This window comes from Zeus faber (genome assembly GCF_960531495.2).
Source record: "Zeus faber genome assembly, chromosome: 1".
Classification (NCBI taxonomy): domain Eukaryota; kingdom Metazoa; phylum Chordata; class Actinopteri; order Zeiformes; family Zeidae; genus Zeus; species Zeus faber.
Genome location: NC_137193.1, coordinates 14,352,429 through 14,370,771, shown reverse-complemented (window position 1 = coordinate 14,370,771; position 18,343 = coordinate 14,352,429). Strand labels below are relative to the sequence as shown.

General features: G+C 42.4%; 2 protein-coding genes across 2 annotated transcripts; one reads left to right on the top strand and one right to left on the bottom strand.

The window, feature by feature from the left end:
* Positions 1-55: 55 nt before the first annotated feature.
* Positions 56-2,005, bottom strand: utp23 (UTP23 small subunit processome component). The gene is made up of 3 exons (XM_080013770.1): positions 1,720-2,005; positions 1,260-1,434; positions 56-467 (listed from the first exon to the last, which is right to left on the bottom strand). Exons 1-3 carry the CDS (start codon positions 1,905-1,907, stop codon positions 81-83), a joined length of 750 nt encoding a protein of 249 aa, XP_079869896.1. The 5' UTR covers positions 1,908-2,005; the 3' UTR covers positions 56-80.
* A 1,579-nt stretch (positions 2,006-3,584) lies between these two features.
* Positions 3,585-16,197, top strand: rnf5 (ring finger protein 5). The gene is made up of 6 exons (XM_079998560.1): positions 3,585-3,841; positions 10,653-10,671; positions 12,538-12,650; positions 12,763-12,817; positions 14,737-14,848; positions 15,481-16,197. Exons 1-6 carry the CDS (start codon positions 3,627-3,629, stop codon positions 15,597-15,599), a joined length of 633 nt encoding a protein of 210 aa, XP_079854686.1. The 5' UTR covers positions 3,585-3,626; the 3' UTR covers positions 15,600-16,197.
* The last annotated feature ends 2,146 nt before the right edge of the window (positions 16,198-18,343 follow it).

Genomic DNA, 18,343 nt, shown 5'->3' with positions numbered 1-18,343 from the left:
CAAAGTATCATGATAGAACAGAATTTGGGCAAAGTACAAAATGTCTTATTTACAAATTAAGTCAATGGATTTCTTCTACGTTATGGATTAATGGCTGAGGCCCCTCCATCCATCGTGCGCTTCTTGTGCCGACTCCGTTTCTTCTTCTCCCCCTCGCTGCTCTTCGGCGGTGCTGGGAGCGGTGCTTTTTTCCTCTTCTTCAGGCAGCTCAGAGGGTTGGGGTTGCTCCGTTTCCTCTTGCGTTTCTTTCCCCGTCTGTCTTCCTCTTGGCTCTGGCCGATCCCCTGCTCCTCCTTCAGGTGGCTGATGCTCTGCTGCTGAGCTGGCGTGATGAGCTCCCCCATCTGAACCGCCTGGACGCGGTCCAGAGACGCCTTGCTCGGCTTTTCCAGCACAATGGTGTTGACAACAATGTAGAGCAGAGGCACACCCGGAAGCTTCTTTAGATCTGTTGTTACCGCAAAGTCCTGAAAAGATTATGCGTGCGTTGATTGGAATATTGAATCCACAACATAAACGTATCCAGTTTGTAGAGGCGACTAGACAATTATGAAAGGGAGGATAACACATACCATAACACCATTTTGTAAAAATGTCCTTTCATATACTCTATGTATTTTGTGTTGGTAAATAGCATTTATTAGAAAGTTGTTTGAAACAACAAACGATGAGATTAAATAGCCGAATGTAAATGATCTAATCTAATTGATTTACAATTACTGTATAGCAAGATTAAACTTTCTCATTTGGCTAGGGACCCATGAGACTCGAGCTTTGAGTCAAGATGCCAAGCTACAGACATGCAGAAAATCAGAAATTGTCCCGGATAACAGATGGCGGAAAAATGAATGCAGAATCCATCAAAATATGGGCCTCTTACCCAAACTATGAACTGGATTAAGAATGCTTAAATTACATTTTAATACCAAATTAAAGTACTTTGAATAGTAAAGCAATAAAAAAGCAGCTATGTGCTAGAGTGGGTTGGTGCCATTTGTAGAACTGCACCTCAATTAGGGTGAGTAAGTAAGGGCTTTAAAACTAAATTGTTGCTACTATTCTCTCAGGTACAGATGCTTGATTAACGTTTACAAAATGGCTAGTATCCTTACTTTGTACATCTCTGTGATTAATGTTTTGTCAATACTAGAGGTATATATTAATGTTTTTAACCTTAATATAAACCTGAGCGCCTGCATTTTCTGCGCCGTCTCAAAAAGAGGGGACAGAGGGGTTCAGGGCGTCTCCTTGAAATATACCTGTGTGGCGACGAAGTAGTGGTGTGGGTTTCCCTCTTGGATCATTGACATCAGGCACTCTGAAGCTGGGACGGGGCTCTTCAGGTGCTTACAGCTCCTGATCTGAAACCTCTGCAGGATAACCTTTGCACCGTAGAGATCGTTCCCCAAACTCTCTAGCTCCTTCATCGCACAACTGGGGTCAAACAGAAACAAATTAGGATTAGGAGTCATGCCAATAATATATACATGAATTACTATACAGCTAAACATACAGTATATTAAACCATGATATCATACCGCATAACATCCCACTTGCTACTAGTACCATCATTATTTATTTGCACTATATACCTCTGTGACATACTTGTGCTTTACATGGTACCTCTGTTTATACACACATCTCATTGCATTTTTTTAATCCCTTATTCACTGGCACTGTTCTGTCAACGTTCCGCCCTGGAGGCTGAAACAGACGTACTTCGTGGTGCAGAGCTGGACCTCTCCCATCAGATATTTGGGGATCTGCTCCTTAATCTGGACCTTGCTCTTCAGAGCCGCCTGGCAGAACGTCCCGTCGACGAGGACCTGGAAAGGTTCCCTGAAGCTGAAGTTGTACTTGTAAAAACTTATGGTTTTCTTCGCTTGCTTCTGCCGTTTGAGCTTCATGGTGACGACTTTGAGTACTGATTCTAGGACATTTATCCAATGTTTGTGAAGTTATTTCATGTCGCGGGATTTAAACCGTTCTATTAAACGCAGATCGTCGCTCCTCCAGCATGGAGTAACACAACATGCCTGTGGTACGGCTGCGTAATGTTCCGGAGGAACCAAGGTTTAAAACCTTGGTTCCGCTGTCTTGGCTCTACGGGATTTTCCTTTTTTCTTTTTTCATTTTTCTTTTTTCAAAAGCTACAATGATTTCTTACAGGGAAAATTATATTCTACTTCGTTTTTTCGTGTTCGTCTGTTTTTGGTGTAAATTATTCATTATGAATAATTCATTGCAAACGCGTGGAATTCAATGTTAAATCTTGATCTTGATCGTGAACCTTGATTGAAACCCCGACCCCCTGACATTTACATCTTCTCCTAAAATCTACTAAAACGGTGTCTATGTATGTGTGTATGTATGTATGTATGTATGTATGTATGTATGTATGTATGTATGTATGTATGTATGTATGTATGTATGTATGTCTGTATGTACAGTAGGTATGTATGTCTGTATGTATGTCTGTATGTCTGTATGTCTGTATGTATGTCTGTATGTAAGTATGTATGTCTGTATGTGTGTATGTATGTGTGTATGTATGTATGTATGTATGTCTGTATGTCTGTCTGTATGTATGTATGTCTGTATGTACAGTAGGTATGTATGTCTGTATGTATGTCTGTATGTATGTCTGTATGTCTGTATGTAAGTATGTATGTATGTGTGTATGTGTGTATGTGTGTATGTGTGTGTGTATGTGTGTATGTGTGTATGTGTGTATGTATGTGTGTATGTGTGTATGTGTGTATGTATGTGTGTATGTGTGTATGTGTGTATGTATGTGTGTATGTGTGTATGTATGTATGTGTGTATGTGTGTATGTATGTATGTATGTATGTATGTATGTATGTATGTATGTATGTGTGTATGTATGTGTGTATGTATGTATGTGTGTATGTATGTATGTATGTATGTATGTATGTGTGTATGTATGTATGTATGTATGTATGTATGTATGTATGTATGTATGTATGTATGTATGTGTGTATGTATGTATGTATGTATGTATGTATGTATGTATGTATGTATGTATGTATGTGTGTATGTATGTATGTATGTATGTATGTATGTATGTATGTATGTGTGTATGTATGTATGTATGTATGTATGTATCCGACTTTTTTAATGATGGATTTTAAACAATGTCAAAGTAGAAAACCATCCGAGTAGAACAGCGAACAGAGAGTCAGTCTGGGATTCTAAAAAAAATACATACAATTAATAAAAAAAATAAAAAAAATAAAGGGTAAAAAAAAAAGCCAACACGAAGACAATCATAAATAAAAAGGAGCATTTTAGAAGTCACACTGCTTCTTAAAGCTTTATGGGATGCGCCGTTACGACCACGAAGGACGTTTTTTTTTTTTAGCTCAAGATGTGACGCCAACCGGCGCGTCGTCCGTCCCCGTGGCCCCGCCCACTCGGGCTTCTCCGCCGTCGTTCTCCGAGGCGCCGGAAGCGGAAGCGCTCAGCTGCCGCTGACAGCCGGGGCGGCCGGTCCAGTCTCGCGGAGCCGTAAGGTCGAGCGGACCGTGGGTTTAACGTCAAGCTCCCCCCTCCCCCCCCCCCACCCTCTCCCCCCCCCGCCCCAGCCCCAGCCCCAGCAGACAGTCATGGCGGCCGCGGATCCCCGGTCCTCGAGTGACGGCGGACCCGCCGGCAGAGGCAGGTTCCCGGCCGGGGAGAGCAGCGACGGGCGCAGCGGCGACGGCCCCGGAGGAGGCGGCGGCGGCGGAGAGGGCGAGCGCGAGCGGGCCACGTTCGAATGCAACATATGTCTGGACACGGCGCGCGACGCCGTCATCAGCATGTGCGGACACTTGTTCTGGTGAGGAAAAGCGCTGAGGGTGGCGCTGAGGGTGGTGGTGGTGGTGGTGGGGGTTGTTGTTGTTGCTGCAACCGTGCGTTTGGTCCAGTCTCTGGGAGCCGCTCGGTCCGTCACGGCGGCGTTAACTCCCAACTAATTGAACAACAAGTAAGAAGGGTTTAGCGCGGCGGCCAAGTGGGCGTCGGTTCTTGGCAACGCTCGTCAGATTGTTTCGTTGAAAAAAAATATATATTTGTAAATATATATACACGTTTTACTTTTATTTCGCTGGTACTGGATGAGAAACAGCCGTTGGATGTGTTTTCGTTTTTTTTGTACGCACTCCTCTGTCTGCCGTTTCCGTTGTTGGTGGCGTACCCCCGCCGCTCGTAAGGCGTGCCGGTGGTGGATCTGACAGAGCAGCGTGGCTGGTTCTGCTCAGTTAGATGTTGATCTGACCATTAAAAAAAACCAAAAAACACAACACCCTCGGATGGAAAAACATCCTCACCGGCTCAAGGGACCATGAAAACAAACAAATCCATCGATTAGAACGAGGCAAACTAAAAAATAAAAAATTGGGACTGAGGGCGAGGGTAAACCCATATGTTTGCAAAGGGGGGGGGGGGGGGTGGTATCAGTTTAAAATGGAATTTGGGGTTTTGTACTCAAGGACGCTCTCGTGGATGCCACTTTAATGAACTCAACCGATAGTCTTTGCCCGTTTAGTGCAGACGAGCTGATAAACCAAGTGAAGCGACACTATCTTATGTTTCAAAATACGCCAAAGTCAAATTCCTTATCGCACACATGCCCACTTAACTGAGGTCAAACTCCTGAATGAAGGGTTTCGCCCGCTGGAAGTTACACGGTTTGACCATTTGCACCATGGCCGCTCAGCTGTGTGTCCATACTTTACGAGCGCACACTCTCGTGTTTATCTCGGCCGGGCTGGTTCGGTTTGTTGTTTCCCAAGGCCGGCCTTCAAGACGCTTTTTCTTTCGGTTTACTGAGGCGTGATGGGCCCGAGTGAGTGTGTGGCTCATTCACACATTTTGGGTGTCGCTTAAGAGGCTGTGTCAGTACTAGGGGTGAAGCTGATCTGGGATTAGGTCAGAGGCAGTTGGATTGGGTCAGATGTGCAGGTATTAGAGCCAGTAGTGATACGGCTTACACACACAAGGAAAAAGGCCGTCGCGGTGTCTGCGTTTAAATGAGTTTCGACCTTGCTTGCACGGCACGGCCCTGATTTAATAATAATCTAATCTTTATTTATACAGTACCTTTCAAACAAAATGTGTAGCTCAAAGTTCTTTACAGACATTTAGGAATTAATAATTTACCGTAATTATTTAAAGTGAATGAATAGCACATTTGAGGAGTAAAAGAATTCAATTAAAAAGCGATGGTAAGAAAAACACAGACATATAAGTTAAATGCCAGAGGAAACGTGTATGTTTTCAGTTGCTTTTTCAAGATGTCCACCGAGCCTGCTTCTCTGATATTATGCGGGAAGGTGTTCCACAACTTTGGGTTGTGCCGGTTTCCTATAAAATCACAATGTACAAACATCCCTTTTGTCTATGCAGACACCTTCTCCACACATTGCTCTCAGTTTTTCGATAACAGAGATGCACTGTAAGTGTGTTGCATTTTCAAGGCGGATGTTATGGACATTTATTACTAACATCTTGGTAAAGCAACATTTGACCCAAGTTGCCTCATCTTGGTTTCATTAAATCAATACCAAACATCCTATGCAGCTGCATGTTCAGGAAGTTGTGAAATGGCATCATATTGAGCAGGCCATGAATTGATTTGACTTTCGAAGTATTGTTTTTTTCAGCACTGCGGCTATGCCATTGTTAGATTATCTAGTCTTGATTTGTAAAGAAAAACTCTTGTTTCTAAATAAGTAACTTCGAGTGCAGTGGCATTTATTAATTATAAATATATTTTCTTTTGTCGTGGAATAAATATAAACAAAATATTTCATACAATTTCATGGATAAAATAAATGCTTGGGAGCCGTAAGAGCCAAAGTTTAACACACGCCTCTCTTCTCCTCCGCCCACCACGTCCGATTCCATTCTGTACGTTCTTCTCTAATCTGACTGACTTTTTTTCCTCATTTGTTTCATCATATCACAGCATCATGTTCCATTTAACATTATTATGTTATCTTTGATATCACAACCCAAATCATATCCATAACATTAACTACTCTTACGGAGCGTGCACTGGTGCGTACCGGCACTTCTCACAAGCTGCCGGTCTCTGTTCTGGACAAATCAAGGGGACATATTGTAAAATACATCATTTTATTGAAGCGGCGCACACTTTTTTTTAATTTTTTTTTTATTTATCCATGTCGGACAATATTACCCACAAAAATAAGGGGATAATCATGAACCTGCTTGTGATTTCGAAGTTCGAAATTGAACGCTCATTTCGATCGATTTTCGATTTTGAATCGGAGTTGTGACGCCCCTAATACTCAGATCAATACTAAGGCAGACTGAAGTTACAGCATAGAAAAGTCGAGCTGTAATAAAGATTCTGTTTTGAGTTGGACGTCATCATCCTCCTTCTGATAATGGCGACAGTCAGATTGGGAAGATTTTCATCATGTGGGCTATAGGTGTGAGTCTGACATGGCGTTCGTCCCCAGAGGCCCGGTCCAGGCTATATTTGAGCATGTCTGCACCTGGGGAGGGACGTCCAAGGCGTGATGACACAGAGACGGTCATGTTTCGTATTTTAATACTGCAGGCCCCAGGAATCACCTTGTCCTGCTTTGTTTGCTCTCCATGTCCACTTTAAATGACCTATAAAGGTTGTTTTTTTAAAAGGAATAGGCCTGTGTTTGCCTGCCTCTGAAGCAGTTTAAATCAGAGAGAGCCCGTTCGCCTCACTTCATCCTTTGAATTAGTAGCCCAAGTTTAATTAAAAGAATTTAGGACGCGCTCCCATTCAGCTTCCTTTGGCCGGTCAGAGGAAACTTGCTTGGCCAAAATATATACACCGCGTTCCAAATTATTATGCAAATTATATTTTTCTCTGGTTTTCCTAAATAGTCGATGCAAATGACAGTATAATTTTTCAAGCCATCAACCGTTAGGGTATAATTCAAATGTTATTGAACAAACCTCCCAATGATAACAGTATTTTTATTAAAGATAAAAAAAAGTCAAAATGCACTGTTCCATATTATTATGCACAACAGAGTTTCAAAACATTTTATATGTTGTAAAGAACTGAAAATGGTCATTTGTTGAATTTGCAGCATTAGGAGGTCATATTGACTGAAATCAAAAGCTATTTCAATCAAAAACATCTTAACAGGCCAAGTTACATGTTAACATAGGACCCTTCTTTGATATCACCTTCACAATTCTTGCATCCATTGAACTTGTGAGTTTTTGGAGAGTTTCTGCTTGAATTTCTTTGCAGGATGTCAGAACAGCCTCCCAGAGCTGCTGTTTTGATGCCAACTGCCTCCCACCCTCATAGATCTTTTGCTTGAGGATGCTCCAAAGGTTCTCAATAGGGTGGAGGTCAGGGGAGGATGGGGGCCACACCATGACTTTCTCTCCTTTTATGCCCATAGCAGCCAATGACACAGAGGTATTCTTTGCGGCATGAAATGATTTTGCTACAGAAGGCACGGTTCTTCTTTTTGTAGCATGGAAGAAGGTGGTCAGTCAGAAACTCTATATACTTTGCCGAGGTCATTTTCACACCTTCAGGGACCCTAAAGGGGCCTACCAGCTCTCTCCCCATGATTCCGGCCCAAAACATGACACCGCCACCTCCTTGCTGACGTCGCAGCCTTGTTGGGACATGGTGGCCATGCACCAACCGTCTACTACTCCATCCATCTGGACCATCCAGGGTTGCACGGCACTCATCAGTAAACAAGACTGTTTGAAAATGAGTCTTCATGTATTTCGGGGCCCACTGCAACCGTTTCTGCTTGTGAGCATTGGTTAGGGGTGGCCCAATAGTAGGTTTATGCACAACTGCAAGCCTCTGGAGGATCCTACACCTTGAGGTTCGCGGGACTCCAGAGGCACCAGCATTTTCAAATACCTGTTTGCTGCTTTGTAACGGCATTTTAGCAGCTGCTCTCTTAATCCCATGAATTTGTCTGGCAGAAACCTTCCTCATTATGCCTTTATCTGCACCAACCCGTCTGTGCTCTGAATCAGCCACAAATCTCTTCACAGTACGATGATCACGCTTAAGTTTTCGTGAAATATCTAATGTTTTCATACCTTGTCCAAGGCATTGCACTATTTGAGGCTTTTCGGCAGCAGAGACATCCTTTTTCTTTCCCATGTTGCTTGAAACCTGTGGCTGCTTAATAATGTGGGAGATCCTTCTTAAGTAGTTTTCCTTGAATTGGGCTCACCTGGCAAACTAATTATCACAGGTGTCTGAGATTGATTTCAGTGATCCAAAGAGCCCTGAGACACAATACCATCCATGAGTTTAATTGAAAAACAAAAAATTATATGTTGACACTTAAATCCAATTTGCATAATAATTTTGAACACTGTGTATATAGTTATCATTATAGTTAGAAGTTATTAGGAACAGCTGTGTCTGTTTAGCCTTTAATGACTTTAAGGCTTTAAATGCTCTTAAACTTGGATGAGTGGTAATTCTAAAATGGAGAACTGGGCAACGCAGTGCATGTGCTCACATGTTAAATCGGAGTTCAATGGGGTGTTGTGTCAGATCACGTCCTTTGCTTTGTTCAGTATTGTTCCTCCACTGGAATGCCATTCTGGGCCGTTGTTTTATAGCTCATTTTATCCACGAATACTGTGAAAGGCTGCGGCGCGCCCTTAATCCACAGAATATGTTCTACGCCTACGGGTTGACTGTTAAATGAATAGGCTTTGTTTAACCTTAAATATTACCGTTTGATTCACTCTGAACTCAAGACCGTTGAAAGCGGTGCAGATTTGGATATTTTCTTGTTTGTGAAGGCTTTTTAACAAGCCCTGCCACTTTATGATTTGTTAATGTCTTGTTTGTTTGTTTGTTTGTTCATTTATTGCAGTTCAAGTCTGGGTCTAGTGAAGTAGCTTCACTAAAACCAGCTGCTTGCTGGTGGGTGGCATTCATAACGTCTGCCTGTAACATTTAAAACCAAACTGTGTGTTTGGATGAATTAGTAAAAAGCTGTGTGTTTGCGGTATTGATAACTTTCATCATTATTTTATTGTTTTGTAATGTGAACCGATGAAGGAAGCATTTATCAAGCCCAAACAGGGGTCTTTGTGGAGTACCCCGGAACGTGGAAGTTCCAGATGGTTTGGAGGATTTGCACGGATAAACCCCTATGGAAACTCACATTGTTCCAGAGCTTGTTTCATCAGACCAAGGAGGGTTTTCATTCCAGTGTGTCACTGATCACTGTTCCAGCTGATTTCAGTGATTAGATTGTCGTATCCGGGCTCCAGCATGCGTCAATCAGTGAGTTTAAACATAGCGATCAAATCATCATTTCACTCATCATTCCGTGAAATATGAATCAAACTTTAATGAGCGTTCATGTGTCGCTGCTTTCTGCGATTAGTCGTGCGCTGTATTTCGTCCAAGCTCCGCGGGAGATTTTTCTTCTCCGTGAAGGCGGAAATGATATGCTGCGTTCTTGGGGGGGAGGAACTACATTTACAGAAAGGGGAACAACAAGAGATATTTTATTCAGGGTTCTGAGGGGTTCCTTTCCAACATTTACAAGGGTGGTACATCTTATAATGTTGTTATACAAATAGTTGCAATACTTACAATAACAAAATGTTATCTGTAGTAGTCAAACCAACTCTAAAAAGCCTCTTTCCCGCATGGAATCCATAACATTGCAAAGGCAGTAAGAAGTCATTCACACCTTGACCTCCTTTATGGAGAAGTTCCTTGTGGCAGCTGTTCCCACGTGAGATGACTGTTACAGATGCAGTACGTGATGGGGATGTTAACGACACAGTTTTTTGAGAGTCAACGTGTCTGATTTACTGATTAGTCGTTGTTGGGAGGAAGAAAGTGTCCCCGTTACACACAGGGCTTTTTTGGTTTCAGTCCATTAAAAAAACAGAGTAAAATAAATAAATCTACAATAAAAACAGACTTTGTTTGGGGGGGAAAAAGACCCCAGATCTGACCTGCGGATGGCACTCCACCATTTTGCCGAATCAAAAATGCATTTCTTTGCGTGCATTTGCGAATGTAGGCTAAAAAAAAAAAGAATAAATAAATCACGATGAATTAGATATTCAGCGATTAAAAACGCTAGAGAACCACGTGGTTTTACCCACGTGATGGCAGTCCGGAGTGTTTTAAGTGATGTTTGCATGTAGAAGAATAAATCCTTTTGGGGCATATCAATTACACTTTTTACTTATATTGATTATTGCGCCTATATAATAAACAGAAAATATTTAAATATATTATTCATATTTGTGGCAAAGATAAAGCATTTAAATTGAAATTCTAAACCTGAAAATCTAAAAAGCGCTATAGACCTGTAAAATCAATAAAACACAATAAAAAAATTGTAATCATTGAAATGATTTATACATTTTTTATTTTATTACATTTCAAATGTATTTTTATTGTTGACATCATCATTTAACATTGATTTAAAAATTCCCCTCTAAATAGGGATGAAAACGTGATTGTGGATCGGGATCTGCTCAAATAATTATGTTCAGGCAGCTATGTAATAACTGAGACGGCTCTGGGTGTTTTTTTAATAGAACTGTATTTTTGCATAGCGGTCGAACCACTAACCACAAATCCTGTCTTTCTCTCTGTCCCACAGCTGGCCGTGTCTTCACCAAGTAAGTACTTTTCACTCACCGCCCTCGCTTTCTGTTTGTTGTTCCCGTGCTTAACATTTGCCGTGGGACTTAGCGCGGCTTAAAAGGGGTAAAGCACTCAAGGCGCTGGCGTTCACCCCCTCTAGGGCCAGTGTTGGGCTCGGGCGACTGGACGAAGATTTTGGCGATTGTTTTTGTTTTATTTTGGAGGGGGGGTGATTTTTGTCCTTTTATTTTGTTCATTTTATGGTCTGTCTCCTCGAAAGTTTAACTCAGCAAATAATAAACTCTCTCTCTATCTATATGTATATATAGTATAAATAACTTCCTGGTAAAATCACATGGTCGTTATCGCATTGGATAGTCCTCGCTTTTGGCAAACCACTGTGGCTTTGACGTCACAACGACTGATGTCACATTCAGCCACTCAGAAACTCCATCACAGTCCTTTAATCAGGGGAGGGATTCTAGGACAGATCCAATCGGCTTCAAGCCACGTGCAGCGTTTGGATTGCGTTAACGTTTTGGACCAGCCTAAGGCCAAGTGGAGACTTTCTAGACGAGGAGCAGGAGATTTATCTGATCAGTGAGAATGGTTCACAAAACATGTTGTTGGGCTGACGATGGCCGGTAGGAAAATTTTGACATATGGCCCGACCCTACCCCAAACACTGCTTTTTAGAATGTTTCCATTCTTTTCTGTGATGGGAGGAGACAGCAGAGTAATGGTGCCGCTGTGTTGCTAGTTTCTTTTGCTAAATGTGTCTATTAGAGCAGTGATATTCAAACTGTGGGGCGGGGCGTCCTAGTGGGGTGCAGAGGTATTGGATGAAGGGTCACGAGAAAATAAAAGATATATATATTTTTTTTTTAAACAATTTATAAAAACAAACAAAAAAAAACAAACAATAATTTTAATATATAGCCTTAAAATATATATAAAAGGCCTACTTTATTATTCAAAGTTTGTTATTTTCATTAGTTATATGATCGTATCATATATCAGAAGTAGAAGAATGATTTGATTAGTTTCAGGAGCGGGCCGCTTTCTGTCTCTGCTCATGTGCATTGGGAGGGTTGCGCTGTGTAGACCGCATTGTTTTTGCAAGACGAGCAACCAGGAGACCACAGACCAGGGGAGCCAATGCGGCGTTCAAGGTAAACTCGGAAAATTGTGCTGCGTTTCAGAGGACCTGGAAAACTGTAAAACCCAACACGACTAAACTAGACCCCGTGTTTTACTGCCTGCAGCTGTATTTATTATTTGTTTTCACAAGTTGTGCACCTTTGTGCTCAGTAAGCCTGTGTGAATAGTGATCGGCCTGGTTCATTATGAGCTACGTTAGTTTGCATGATGTGACACACTTATTTATTCATAGATGCGGGACATCAAGTCCTCGGAGCCATCGTCACAGTGACCTGAAATGAAGATATTATATTAATTAATAAATATTTTTTGTTTATAGGGATCTCCACTAGCTACTACCCACATAGCAGCTACTCTTCCTCTGGGGTCCACAAAAAATACCGTTACATAAGTATAATAATATGAATAATATAACAGTATACTTAATATTGTATAGTATCGACAGATAAAATAATAAATAGATAACATTCAGTAGCCTATGAATGACAATATGAACACAACAACGACCAACCCATTGTTAAGATAAGTACAACAGATAATACCATAAACTTAATCAGTTATTTCCATAGAAATCACTTTAGTCTCGGTCTCAAGAACATCACGCCTCAGTTTGTCCTCTCCTCCTCGCTCCCTTTCTCTCCTCCTCTCTCCCTGTCTCTCCTCTCTCCCTGTCTCTCCTCCTCTCTCCCCGTCTCTCCTCCTCTCTCCCCACTCCTCTTTCCTCTCCTTCCCTCCTCCAGTGGCTGGAGACCCGGCCCAGCCGGCAGCAGTGTCCGGTGTGTAAAGCAGGGATCAGCAGGGAGAAGGTCATCCCTCTGTACGGCAGAGGCAGCCCCAGCCAGGAGGACCCCCGGTGGGTGGGATGTTGGTTTTTGCAGCGACAGACGTTTTCAACGCGTACTGGAGGGTCGATGTTTATTTATTTTTTAGGATGTAATAATGATATTGTCACAAACTTCTTCCAGGTTGAAAACTCCCCCTCGGCCTCAGGGACAGAGAACGGAGCCGGAGAGCAGAGGAGTGAGTTGGTTCAACTTAATTGATCATTTAAGTGCAAGAATGGAATCACTTTCAATGTTAATAATCACAACTATATTTAAGTTGTTGTAGCTACTTTTAATATTTCAAAAAGGTCAAAAAAACAATTGGATCTAGGCTCAAGCTGCTGCTGTTTCTAAGTTTGAGTGACAGTTGAAAGCAGGTGTTGCTATGGAGATGCTCTGTCAGCTACGTTTCCTGGTATAATGCTAATTGTGAACGCTACTGTAGTTCCCAAGTACAAGGCAATGTACACTATGTTTAATTACCCATCATGGAACTTATATGGTCCCCATCAAGCCTTCCAACATCTGGAAGGAACCATCACGAGATTTGTGGAAAAGTAGAAAGAAAATATGAATGGTTGATATATTACAATTTATAATATACTGTATTTGGCCAACAAGTTCATGAGTACCAAAAACATCAGTTGGTGCCCAAGTCCACAGCTACTGGAAAATGAACGTGTAAGTGGCAATATGATTTCAGAGTTTGACGGAAACGGCTACACAACTGAGCTAAAATAGGGCTGCCCCGACTTAAGATTTCCCTCGTCCTCTAATAGAAGAAGAACAACAACAATCTTTAATCGTCACACAGCACACCTCACCACACTAACAAGGAGCTGAACGGCAAAATTCACAACAGGTGTTTGATCCATGAATCGACCAATACATTTCCTGGTTCAATTAGAATTGGTATTTAAACATTCCTCTTCATCATGCTGTTCACATTTTGACATCATGAGACCAAGACGACACCTAACAATTGATCAACAGTACCTCGCCATTGTGAGGCTTCAAACAGGATGTTGTCAGAGGGAAGTGGCCACTGAGCTTAGAGTGTCACAGTGTCATCAGCAGGTTGCAACAGCGATACAGAGACTGGAAGAGTCACAGAAAGGCATAGAAGTGGACGTCCTTTGGCCACATCCCACACTGATGAGTGGGATCACAAGGCTGGTTTTAACTGAGGAGTCCTGAATCCCATAGAAAACCTATGGGATCAGCTGAGTGACCTGAGGGCCGCTCTTCAAGAAGAGTGGGGGGCCAGGCCTCAGCAGACAATAAATCGCCTTGTGAACAGCATGAGACGTCGTTGTCAAGCTGTACTTGATGCTCAAAGGCACATGACAAGTTATTGAGACATTGACATTTTTTGTTGTGGTAAACCCACCACTGTTGTTGGCTTTTGTTTCAATCAATTGTTTGAGATGAGGAAATCACCATTGAATGCTTCTACTTAAATGCCCTACTTTCATGATATAATATCACTGTCGCATAAACTTTTTACATTTTCCATAAATTTCACCCGAAAGCCAAATATCCCTAACTTTTTGTGAGTAGTGTATGTTTTTGGGGCATCAGAAAATGGTTTGAGTTCCAGGGCTGAGAAAGAAAGTTATAACTGACATTGTTAATACTGTGCTACATTACAGATAAATACTAAATCTAATAACCAGCCTTAAAAATATAAATTTAGTTTTCAAGCGCTGCGCACGCACGAAGAGAGCCGCCTGTTAATTACCGGCAAAAGCTGCTCGTCGAAAGCTGTAATTATTCTTCTGAATGTGTTTCAACCAGCAAGGAGAATGAACATTTATTTTTTGTTAAATTTAGTTTCAAATGAAAAGCCCTCCTAGCGTTTCATACGATGGTCCAGCCATCCACTGTAGGTTTTAAGGTTCATCTTGAAAAGGCTCAGCTCCTGAATGGAGTTTTTTTTTTAATTTTTTTAAATCTTTTTTTCCCTGCAACCAATGGAAAAACTTGGCTCTTTGCGTCTACTAACGTTTTTGGGGATAGCCCTAGTTTAACCATTGAACCTGATTTCCACGTCGTTCTCTACAAGGCCTCCTCCTCTAACAGTCTCTCTCTCTCTCTCTCTCGGACGCTGTTCAGCCGTTCCAGGGGTTTGGAGACACCGGCTTCCACATGTCCTTCGGAATCGGAGCTTTTCCTTTTGGCTTCTTCACCACAGTCTTCAATGCCAACGACCCCTTCCACAGAGCAGGTACGGACACACACACACACACACACACACACACACACACACACACACACACACACACACGGATTTTAGAAATAAAATCCAAACGTGTTATATCTATCAAATAATAATTTGATAGATATAAATATACATCCTGATTTAAAGAACGTACATGGATCTAAATCGTTATTTTCAAAACTAAATCGCTTTACTAGTGGCAGCTGAACGAAACAAACAGTTACTTAAAACGTGTTCCCCAACGGTCGCTCTGATCGGAGCTATGGAGCGCCGCAGGTTTTATCGAGTGTAAGGGGCGGGGGGCCATGCCAAGTATGAGCGCTCTACTTCACCTAGTCATGATTTAGCCCCGCCCAAAGAAATCCGGACAACATAAAGGGTGAGAAACAGTCTATCTCCACAATTCAGTACTACGCAGTTCAGTCTTGACATGTTTTCAGCAACATGTAAAATATGTTGAGAAACAAACCACGGAATTCACAGATATTTAGTACAGATAGTACTAAATAGTACAGATATTTGAAAAATCTACTTTCCAACACTGGAAATCGCAAAAGCCGCAACGAAGAGTCCTCACACAGGACTGTCACTGTAGCGGACGTTTCCCTCTTTGATTTCTTTCTTTCCCCTCCAATCAGATCCGTACGCGGGCGATCACCAAGGAAACGGCAACCTCAACAACGGCAACAACAACTGGCAGGACTCCCTCTTCCTGTTCGTCGCCATCTTCTTCTTCTTCTGGCTGCTCAGCGTGTGACAGAGAAGATGGGATGAGTGAGTGAGTGAGTGGATGGATGGATGGGGGCGGGGTAATATGAGGAAGCAGCAAAACAACTCACACGCACTTAATCGAACCCCACACACACACACACACACACACACACACACACACAGGACAAGTGATGTCATCCAGATGTTAAAATAAAAGGTATTTGTGGGAATCTGGATTTTGGTCCGAAACAAACAATCTAGAATAGAGTTGGAGGCAAGAAATAACCCTCTTCAGTGGATAATTCTTCAGTTTGTCTTGATTTGTCACAGCCCGCTGCGTGAGTCCTTCAATAGAAAAGACTGTGTACAGTTATGCCTGAGCCCCTGACCACAACGTTCCTCCTTTTTCTCTCCAATAAAGGCCAAAGAGGCAAATCAGTCATGAAAGATTTTTAGGGGCGGCAAGGTTATGTCGGGACTTTTTCCTCCCCTGTTTCCAGTTCTCTTCATTGAGAGGTCACGGTCGAGATTCGTGAGGAAATACACACGGAGACAAAACCTGATTTAAAAGCAGACTGTAACAGGGCAAATGGGTACACGTAGGAGAAAACAAAACAAAAAATATATGTAAAAAAAAAAATAATCTCAAAACAAAAACTGCCATTGCACTGTGAAGTCATGTCAGGTGGATTTGTCCTAGTGGAGCATTCCAACGTCAAAACCTCTTGAGTTTCAACTTCAGCCGCTGGAGCCAACACACCAGTTCGGGGGGGGGGGGGGGGGGGGGGGGGTCTCTCTCTCTCTCTCTCTCTCTCTCTCTCTCTCTCTCTCTCTCTCTCTCTCTCTCTCTCTCTCTCTCTCTCTCTCTCTCTCTCTCTCTCTCTCTCTCTCTCTCTCTCTCTCTCTCTCTCTCTCTCTCTCTCTCTCTCGTGTGTGTGTGTGTGTGTAACCGTGGCGACGATGCTTTTCAACGAACTGCGGGGATGATGTAATGACCTGCAACTCGGAGCAAGGAACAGGCAACAGTTGAGTGAACAGGTCCCCATTGGCATGTTCGAACTCATCTATCGCAATCAACTTTGTTCCTGATTGTTGTTCATCGGGTGAGGGTGTGTATGAATATATATGTATATATGAATATTGTAAATGCCATTTTTACGTGTTTCTGAATGGAAGTGATGCCTTGGAGTGCGAGAGGATCTGAAGGTTTTTGTTGTTTTTTTTGTTGTTTTTTTTTCCTCTTCCCTCGAAATGTCGAACCAACCGTTGGACAAGTTTCCTGGCGTGTCCGTACGAAGCGTCCTTCGGAACGGAGCCCCTCGAATCGTAGGCAAACGGGGAAACTACAACTGTGAAGTACATCGGGTTGCTCCGAGCCTTTTTGATGAAAATAACATGACGACAAAAACAACAATGTCCCCAGCGCTGCGATCTGGTCCCGCTCGTCATTTCTCGCAAAAACCACTGTCTGGTCAAGCCACACCTTCGTACTTTTCTTGACACTAAAACCAGTGATGGGAGTCGCTTGCGGTGTCCCGGTGATACTAAACATCGGAGACATTGTGCGAAACCAAATGATTCTGGGAGATTAAAGAAAAAAAAAACGAAACAAAACAAAAAAACAACATGGAGATGAGTTGATGTGTTCCCCCTGTCTGAATAAAATAGCTGTTTAATACACCACCCTTGTGACGCTTTTGTCTTGTCTGTTGCGTTCCTGTTTTCTAGAGGGTTTTACATCAGGCTGCCTCTCACTCCCATCTTTGCATGCCTGCTGGGGGCGGCCGACTCCGCCCCCAACCGCACGCACGCAGTGCAGTTACATTGAATGGAAGTTTCCTAAAAAGTGCAAATTGAATCAAGTAGCAAATATGGAATTTTATTTAATTTTTATTTATTTTTTTTAAAACAAAATGATCGGATCTCCACTTTAAGACTGCAGTTGCCAAGTGGGAAGTAGAAAACGTTTAAACGTGTTTTCTATTTATATCGATCTATTCTTTCAAATATGTCAAGTATGAAAACCCTAAAACCTTTTTTCATATCCACACATTACTATTGATTTTTAAGTCATTTCAATTACTCGATTCCTCAGCTGCTCCTCACAAGTGGATTCACAACATTTGGGAAAGCTATTACAGTTGTAATGTGAAGTGGTTTAGCGCGACATGGTCGAGCTGGTGAACCATGAAACGGTCTAGAGGATCACATGACGCTGAGGTTCCTTTGATCGATTGGGAGGTGAGGCATGAATATTTACATTTGGAAGAATCACTCTTCCACGCTGCATTTTAAATAGTTCAGTGTGACTGAGCGCTATGATTAGATGGGATCCTCCAGTCATGTGATGCAGCGGCTTTAACAGCTCCAGAGGTGAAGTCACATCCCCACACTTGCTCTGGTAGGTGGTGTGCTTCAGATCACAGCGAACTCAACTGAAAGAGTTATGTGTTGGGAAATTCTGCCATGGAGAGAAGTCAGTTTGCAACCCACCCACCCAGACAAACTGAGGAAATTGTGTTTCAAAATGACCACATGTGTTACACATTTAGCCCTTAACATTGAACGTAAGAAAACACACTGTGGCAGTTCAGCCTGCCACCCAAGCGGCGTGTTCAGGGACCTCCACCACAGAGACACAAACGACGCTGTTGTAGACACCGGTTTATTGTGGAGAGGGGGCTAGGTGGAATAAGCCCAGGAGCAGATATCCCACAATAACAGTGAAAAATAAAGAATGAGAACTTACTTTACTGCTTCCCACGGCTTTCGGGGAATTCAGATGAAGGT

Coding starts and splice junctions, on each gene's coding strand:
- utp23 (XM_080013770.1), bottom strand. CDS start 1,907: ATGAAGCTCAAACGGCAGAAGCAAGCGAAGAAAACCATAAGTTTTTAC. Junction 1,435..1,719: donor GTCCAGCTCTGCACCACGAA/GTACGTCTGTTT, acceptor GTTTGACCCCAG/TTGTGCGATGAAGGAGCTAG. Junction 468..1,259: donor ACTACTTCGTCGCCACACAG/GTATATTTCAAG, acceptor TAATCTTTTCAG/GACTTTGCGGTAACAACAGA.
- rnf5 (XM_079998560.1), top strand. CDS start 3,627: ATGGCGGCCGCGGATCCCCGGTCCTCGAGTGACGGCGGACCCGCCGGC. Junction 12,651..12,762: donor CCCAGCCAGGAGGACCCCCG/GTGGGTGGGATG, acceptor AACTTCTTCCAG/GTTGAAAACTCCCCCTCGGC. Junction 12,818..14,736: donor CGGAGCCGGAGAGCAGAGGA/GTGAGTTGGTTC, acceptor GACGCTGTTCAG/CCGTTCCAGGGGTTTGGAGA.